Source organism: Mustela nigripes, chromosome 1 (genome assembly GCF_022355385.1).
Source record: "Mustela nigripes isolate SB6536 chromosome 1, MUSNIG.SB6536, whole genome shotgun sequence".
Lineage (NCBI taxonomy): Eukaryota > Metazoa > Chordata > Mammalia > Carnivora > Mustelidae > Mustela > Mustela nigripes.
The window spans coordinates 14,921,821-14,931,053 of record NC_081557.1 but is presented as its reverse complement, the minus strand read 5'-3'; the positions used below and the strand labels follow the sequence as shown (position 1 = coordinate 14,931,053).

The 9,233-nt window shown below is 35.2% G+C and overlaps 1 protein-coding gene across 1 annotated transcript; it reads right to left on the bottom strand.

Moving 5' to 3' along the window:
* Positions 1-289: 289 nt before the first annotated feature.
* On the bottom strand, positions 290-1,222 carry LOC132010480 (olfactory receptor 4C11). Its single transcript, XM_059388323.1, has one exon. It carries the CDS (start codon positions 1,220-1,222, stop codon positions 290-292), a length of 933 nt encoding a protein of 310 aa, XP_059244306.1.
* Positions 1,223-9,233: the final 8,011 nt, after the last annotated feature.

The following is a 9,233-nucleotide window of genomic DNA, read 5'->3' as shown; positions in this document are numbered from 1 at the left end:
GTTGTTTGAACAGTTGTGATTGTATAAACATCTTTCTCTTAGCAAAACAGAGTATAGACTAAATGTGAGGAGTATTTCATAATCCATAGTGTCAGAGTTGAGCTCTCAGGAAAATAAGAACCAGGCTGGCATTATGATGGAAGCTACTAGTTTGAGCACAGAAGTACCAAAAAAAAAAAAAAAAAAAAAGGAAATCGGTTGCCTTTTTTAGAGTGCATCCAGCAAGTCAAGATATACACTATCATATTTGATCTGTGTACAGGTTAAATAATCAACCAAAGTCCTCAATTCATCTTTTGCTTACTGAGGAAATTTTGATATGCCAGAGCTTTCTCATGGCATTTTTCACTTCTGCATTCCTCAGTGTATAGATGAGTGGATTGAGAAAAGGGGTCCCAATAGTATAAAATACAGCCACCATCTTGTCCATGGGGAAAGTGGTTGGGGGGCGTGTATATATGAATATACATGGACCAAAGAATAAGATTACTACTATGATGTGAGAAGTGCAAGTTGAGAGAGCTTTTTTCCTCCCTTCTCCACTGTGATTTCTCAAGGAATGCAAGATTACAATGTATGAGATCATCAGAATCACAAAACTGCTTGAGCAAATGGCCCCACTGTTGGACACCAACAGTAGGTTGATCCTATAGGTGTCCATGCAAGCAAGTTTCAGCAAGGGTTGTAAATCACAGCAGTAATGATCAATCAAATTGGGTCCACAGAAAGGCAGTCTCAAGGCCAGGATAATCTGGGCTATAGAATGGATAAAAGACCCTATCCATGCAAGAATAATAAGGATGGTGCAGACCTGTCGTCTCATGATGGTTGGGTAATGTAAGGGCTTACAGATTGCCACATAACGATCAGCGGCCATGAGGATGAGCACAAAGATCTCCATACAGCCAAACAAATGTAGGGCAAAGACTTGAGTCATGCACTCATTGTAAGATATGATTTTTTTTGCAGAGAGTGAATCCACAATTAGTCTGGGGGCTGTGGACGTTGAGAAACAGGAATCAGCAAGGGACAAATAAAATAGGAAAAAGTACATGGGGCTTCCAAGTGTCCGGCTGGACTTGATGGTCACAATAATAAGCAAATTCCCTACCACGGTTCCCACATAAAAAATGAAGAAGATTACAAATACCATTTTCTGTCTCATGGGATTTTGGGTCAATCCTAACAGTATGAACTCAGTTACGGTGTTATTTTGTTGCATTATCTCAGGCAAAGTAGAGAAATGGAAGGTTAGAAATAATCTACTGACAAAAAAGTATTATGAATCTACAGATAAAAATGTATTATGAAATGACTACTCCATTTAGAGAGCAAATCCATATACTCATGGATGTGTCAATTACCAGTTTGTAATCCCTTACCTTCTGTGTTGTTTTCTTCTGAATCGGGTGGGAATCATTATGTTTATTGAAAATATATTCACCTGAGTGCTTATGGAAGCAGTGAAATATATCAACAATAAAAGAGTATGTGATTCCTCAAGAATAAAAAACATTAATTTAGGGATTGGACCCTACAGCAAGGACCTATAAGGACAGGATGTTGCCAAATGGAGAAAACTCATGCATGATTTACATAATGTTCTTTCATACTATTTGAGCTTCGTAGTTCAGTTCTAAAGTATCTTCTAGTAAGTATTCAGAACAATCAAGGAATGATGTAGAACCTTTTGATAGTGTTTTCCATAATGACACCTAAAAGAGAGATAGAGATGAGAGAGAGAGAGAGAGAAAGAGAATGAGAGAAACAAACAATATTTTAGCTGTGAGCATTCAGTCTTTTGGTCCATTCCATCATGAAATTTATTTTAATATGTCAGCTTGACTGTTTATTTCCTGTACTTTAACTCACAATAATTTCTAGTTGTTTAGCATTTTAAAATAAGTTTATGTCATAAACTTTTTACATTTTTTATATTGTATTATGTTGTCCAAAGTTACATTATTCACTTTGTTCATATCTTAATGGGTCTTTCAAAATGTATTTTTTAAGACACAAAGAGTGACTGAAACTAAAATGAAGGATAGAGAACATTTGGCATGAATCAAGATTTTTTTTTTTCAAATTACATGTTATTTTAGGTACCATGGATATAGAAAATGAGTTAAGGAAGCTCCAAGTCATAGCTGAATCTTTTCAATAGAATTTCTGGAATCTATTTCCTGGAGTATTCCCTACCCTGGCTTCAGTAAGAGGAGATAGAAACAAGAAGGGAACTAATATTTATTTATATATATTAAACATTGGAATAAACCTTCACCATCTTATTTACCTACATTTTCCAAATAGTACCACAATAAAATGCTTAAGTTCCAAGGCATTAAATATATTTACATCAGGTATTAACGAGAAAAGCATAATTTTGTCATATATAAACGGATTTCAGAGATCAAACTTTAAAAACACAATGAATAGGATGCCTGAGTGTCTCACTCATTTTTGTCCCACCCTTGGTTTTCACTCGAGTTGTGATCTCAGGGTTATGTAATTGAGTCTGGGTTGTGTAATGGATCTGGGCTCCATGCTGGGCATAGAGGCAGCTAAAGATTCTATCTCACCTTCTCTCTCTGCTTCTTTCCCTGTCAGGATCTCTCTTTCTGTCTAAATAAAAACAGAAAATCTTTAAAAAAACGAAAATGAAAATGGCCAAAGAGCTGATTCCAAAAGAAACTCTTCTTATTAAACATAGTTTGAAAAGATTATCAATTTCATTCATGGAAAAATACATTCAATTTAAATTCCAATCACATATCCTTTTGCCTATCATATTAATAAAGTGACCTTTTTGATATAGGTATTTTAACAAACACAGATGAAAATGATGAAACATTAATCCCATACATTCTTGGTAGGAGTTTAAGGGTATGCAATCTCTCAGGGAGTGGTTTTCAGCATTGATATTTCAATGTCACATAGACACAGGTCTAGCATTTCCATATGCTGCAAGTAATCTCACTCAGAGGCACAAAGACAATCACAGCAGTCCTTTCCGTGTTGGCAAAAGGTCAGATACCACTTCAATGCCCATAAGAAGGAAGCTAAATGAATCAAGGATGGTATTTTATGGTATTTTATGTGGTCATAAAAAAAGGAAGTGGATATATAGTCAATGTTTGCTAAAATATGTTCAAAAGTAATAGAGTTCTGAACTGTATGCTGAGGATGGTAATATTTTCATTAACTCCAGAATAATATATATCACACACACACAGACTCATATCCATTAGTTATATTTAAGAGAGCATGGGGATAACATAATATTTGTGTCCTGAGGGTATGGAAATTGCATTCTTGGAATCAAAGTTAGATGAATTACTTACTTTTTTAAAATACCCCCTTTGGTTGTTGAAAATACATCATAATGATGCTGCATTAAAAATAAAGCTTTTAAATACCTTTTCTTCGTAGATGGCTTATTAATCATCTTGGTATATTCGTAGTTCTTAACAACTGTCTTCTGACAATGGCTGCAGGGACAGCAAGATTCCTAGGACCAGAGTAAGATTTAAATGTCTGTGTCAGAGGGTGAGTCACTGTAGAGACAGTTCTGGACTCATGGCTCTTAACCACATCATGCCCCAACCACACTGCTAATCAGTATGATTTCCCTGCCCTCTGAGGTTTTTGCCAGATATGCTCTTTGTCCAACTTTTTGGCAAACAGGAATGAAAACTTGTCCTTGGTTTCTAACAGTTAAATATTATAAAAAGATATCTATCTTTCTATCCACCCAACTACTTATTGATATATGCTGTATTTATCATCTATCTGTCCATCTATCTATCAATCCTCTATCATCATCTATCAATCATACTTATCCATCCAGACCTATTGATCTATCTATATAATAGAAATACAGACTGAGACATTTGTATATTTCACATAATAACAGATATAAGAGAGGCTTACATTCAAAGGAAGCAACATAAGAGAGACAATTTTTATGTTTACTGCTAACTTGATCATCTAGAAAGAAAGTAAATATTTATTAATAAGTATTAATAAAGTGAATGAAAGATTTAGGAGAGTTTCAAATTGATACATTCCAAGTTTTCAGTCCCATCCAATACTCACTTACAACCTAAAAGGCAAGCCTGCTCCATCCCAAGTAAAATAATTATCTCCATGGAGTAGTTCCTTGGACACTCTAATACATTTTATTTCTATTTGCTTATCTCTCCACCAGGAGCTGCTGGGCATTTCTATCACTCGGTGTTCTCAGTTTCCATTGTAATCTATGTCTAGAAAAACCCCTAAACTTTCTGTTCTTCCACAAATGGCTTTTATGTGTCAGATGCAAACTGTGGCATTGATCAGATTAATTTTCTGTGAGTTAGATACACAGTTATGTTAATCTCTATCACAAATCTCAGCATTTTTTGTAAGAGTTTACCTGAAGGTTAGGATGTTCTTTATTCTCCTTTCTTCTCAAGGTAATTTGGCTACTCTTTGCTCAAATGAGAATTAGAAAAAAAAAAAAAAAAAAGTCTTTTTAAAATCCGGTCTGATCTCATTTGATGTCACCGAAGCTCAGATTCTCACCTGCATGCCTGAAGAAGCTGGTCCTGGATGCATCCCACATTTTCTGAAATCAAATCTCACATGGAATGTTGACTGGGAAATACTCCCCTTTTGCCTTTCCTGCAGTAGTATTTAAACATGAGTGATACAAAATATAGGAGTCTGGGGAAGATAATTCCCTGAAGTCGCAGTTTATTTTTTTCCCCTTATTCCCCCTTCCTTTTTAATTAAGAATCCTGAGCTAGAAGTAGTAGAGAACTTAATCCTCAATATGTATTAATAGGTTATGGGAAAAAAGTGATCTCTTCTTGAAATTAAAGGTGAATATTTGGGCCATAAAGGACGTCTTTTGGCTAGAATAGAAAAAAAATAATAAAAGCAGTGATTATCTAGTGATCTAGTGGCCAGGACACGGTTCTTGATACCATTATCCAAGAAAATGAATAGAATTTCTTAAGTAAATGGCTGATTCTAGGTTTGGGGCAGGGAATGTCCAAGATGAACTAGAGCATCCTGTAGTGATGGAAGGTAAGGAAGTGCAAACACACACACACACACACACACACACACAGTGATGAGAATATGGCAAAGGGACCACAAGAGCAATGTGAAGAGCCCCTGGTGACAAAAGCTGGAAAAAAATTGAGAAACAAAAAAAAAAATGACTCTGAATTGAAATATAACTCATAGTTTAAATAATCCACAAATTCATAATGATATTAAACACTTAAATAAATAGGTAATCAATAGGGGAAAATAGACAAATCTCCCATAATAAAAGAATCTCCAATGATACTGTAGTTACTCTGCTCTCAAAATTGTAGGTTAATTCTCAGTCTTTTATTTGTAGAGTGAACACAAATGAGTTCCATCCGAAAGACTCACTGTGGAGTGGGATGAAAGGAGTCATTTTAAGAGGAGAAATGTGGAAAATACTACCTTAACCAGGTGATCAAGGTTAACATCAACTGTGATGAGTCACATTGAAAGTATGTACCCACTGGCATGATCTGATGCAAATGGAGCTTGGCCTCTGTGATCTTTCTCCTAATAATCCATGACCCCTGTCCAATCTTGAGTAAAATATCAAACAAATCCCAAGCGAAGGGTTTTTTTTTTAATTTTTAATTTTTTATAAACATATATTTTTATCCCCAGGGGTACAGGTCTGTGAATCACCAGGTTTACACACTTCACAGCATTCACCAAAGCACATACCCTCCCCAATGTCCATAATCCCACCCCCTTCTCCCAACCCCCCTCTCCCCAGCAACCCTCAGTTTGTTTTGTGAGATTAAGAGTCACTTATGGTTTGTCTCCCTCCCAATCCAAGTGAAGGTTTTATATAAAATGTCTCACTAGTTCTGCTCAAAACAGTCAAGTTCATCAAAACAAGAACAGTTGAACAGAATTCTTGTGAAGTGCACTGCGTTAGCTGTAGAAATGTAGTGTCATTATTTTACATACCTCAAAATAATAAAATGCTGTATGTTAATTGTACTTGAAATAAATAAGAGAATATGTAGAAAAACTCACTGTCTGAAGGTGCTGAAGAAGATATGTCAACTGAATTTAATGTGGGATTCTGGATGAGATTCTGGAGGAGAAAAATGCCATTAGTGAAAGTAATCTGAATAAAATATGGTTGTTGGTTAAAAATAGTGTCTTCCCATGAAGTTAATTACTTGTGAACTAATGTATTCTTTCATGTAAGATGGTAACAGAGGAAACTGAGCACAGAGCATGTGGCAAATCTCTTTTTCACCATTTCCCTGTTAATATAAACCTGTTATAAAATATGAATTTTTAAAACATAAATGGCTTATTTCATGTAATATGTCATCAACATGTATTTCTGTTGTAGCATGGCACAGGAACCTTCCTTTTCTATGTGGGATAATATTTCATTATATGTGTACCACATTTTGTTTGTTTATATGGTGATGGGCACTTGGGTTGCTTACTTATTTTTGCTAATGTGACTATTGCTGATATGGACATGAGGGTACATATATTTCATCCAATCCCCACTTCCAGTGCTTTTGTTATATACCTGAAGGTGGAAACTAGAGATCACTTTCTCATTGTATTGTTAACTTTCTGGGATGTCATACTGCCCTTCTTTGTGGCTGCACTAGTTTTATATTTATGAACAGCATGTACATACATGTTTAGTGTTGTTGGGTATTTTCTCATCTGCTCATTGCCCACATTGAAATATCTATATATCTATATATATAGATATATAGATATTTTTAAATAATTTTTATTTTATTTATTTATTTAACAGAGAGAGAGAGAGAGAGAGATCACAAGTAGACAGAGAGGCAGGCAGAGAGAGAGAGGGAAGCAGGCTCCCCGCTGAGCAGAGAGCCTGAAGCAGGACTCCATCCCAGGACTGTGGAATCATGACCTGAGCCGAAGGCAGAGACTTAACCCACTGAGCCAGTCAGGCACCCCTGAATATATATTTTTTGATAAATGTTTATTGAAGAGTTTTGTTAATATTGAGGTTTAGGAATTCCATGAATTGACTTTTCACTCTATGGACTGTGGCCTTTGATGAAGTTTTTAACTTTGAGCTTAACAAATTTATTCATTTATTTCTCCTGTAAGCTTTTTTAGTGTCATATTCAAGAAATTATTTCCTAACTTAATGTTAGGAAGGTTTTTTTCATTTATATTTTCTTCTAAATATTTTATAGTTTCAGCTCTTACATTTAGGTTTTTATCCATTTTGAGTTTATTTTTTATACGGTGTAAGTTAAGCCCTACCTTTATTCTTTGCACATGAGTCTCTAGTTTTTCCCAAACTATTTGTTGAAAAAACCATCCTTTTCCTATTAGGTGACTTTGACACTCTTGTAGAAAAAGTCAGGTGACCATATAGGTGATATTTTGTTTCTGGGATCTCAAATCTATTCCATTTGTCTGTGTACCTCTCTCAATGCCGTTTCCACACTGTTTTCATTACTATAACATTATGATAAGCTTTAAAATCAGGAAATATGAGACCCACAACTTTTTCTTTTCAATATATTTTTTTTCTTTTGACTAAAGATCTCTTGAGTTTCCATATGAAACTGTCAGATGATTATTCTATATCCTCAAAAATTGCCATTGGAGTTTTGATATGGGTTGTATTAAAAGTTTATTGCTTCATATATTAACTTCTAAACATTGAGTCTCCTGATCCATCAAGATGTGACATCTTTCAGAGTACACACACACACACACACACACACACTGATCTGTTACAAAGAATTTGGTTTTGTTTAGATGAAAGCTGAAGAGTACAAAATCTGCAGAGTCAATGTACCATTTTGAGTTTAACACCACAAACTGCTATAAGCCTGTAAGAGTTGGTGTCCCAGTACAGGTTCATAGGCAGGAGTTCCATACATCAGGAAGAGTTACTGTGTCAGAGTGGAAGCCATCAGACAGGAAGAGCTAATAGTTGAATTTGCAGGCTCTCAGGCAGGAGAATCCCCTCAGACTCATGGAAGTTTAGTCTTTTACAATTTTCAGGCCTTCATTTGGTTGAATGAGGAATCACTTTAGTAAGGGCAACTTACGTTATTCACTCTCTCAATACAAAAGTTAATATCATCCAGAAAAATCTTAGTAATTGAGAAAAGCAATAGTCAAACCAATATCTAAGCATCCTGTGCTCTAGAGAAGTTAACACATAAAATTAACCAGTCCATTGATTATCCACACAGTACAGTGTGTATGTGTGTGTTTGTGTGTGTGTGTGTATGTTTAATCTCCACAAATCATACCTAATCTCCAAATAAAGACTATACATGGTTATGATTCCACCTAATCATACTACTATCCTGCGTGCAAACAAAAATGCACTAAAACCTCTGCAAGAAGGCAGGGTAAAACTTTTGGGTGATTTATACTTTCCCCTTGATGTTTAGTTAGCTAAAAACACTGATGGCAAATAAAATTACAGAAAGGCTATGACACAAATTCAGTATATCTTCAGTTTCATGGTAAGGTAATAAGAAAGTGAAAAACATAAAACATTTGTGATATATATATATATATATATATATATATTTCACACATAAACATATTCATAATATAAATAGTAAATAAAATACCATCTTCATTTTTCTAACAATCCTATGATTAATTTATAATTACTTTCTTTTATTATGCATTTTGTATTCAATGTGCCTTCAGCAAGCAGGAAAGCTGGTTGTGTTTCTTTAGCTGGTGGGGTGACACAAACCTTCATTCCTCAAGTGTCTGGGTCATTAGTAATTATTCCTGGATTGCGTTGTTTTAGTTTTCCATTGACCTTGATATCAGAGCATGTTGGATACTAATTGTCATCCTATGGATCTCCTGTATTCTAGATATACTCTTCCTTACCTCCACTGTACAATAGTAGTCCAATTTCTTCTTGGTTGCCAGGATCAGTCACACCAGTCAGCAGAACAACTTACTCCTTTGCCTTTAGATTCAAAGACATGAGCTATCCAAAGTGGTCAGGCAGCAGTCTTAACACTCTGTTCAACAGAATTGTTGTGTCTCCTGCTGAAAACATTTCTCCCATTGGGATGGAGCATAAGTAAAAGGGAATAGGCAGCAAAAAACTTGATAGTGGTTCACTAGGGTTAATAATGTGTGGTGCTTCTCCTATTTCTACCCTTTGAATAGAGGTCTGGGTATGGGAG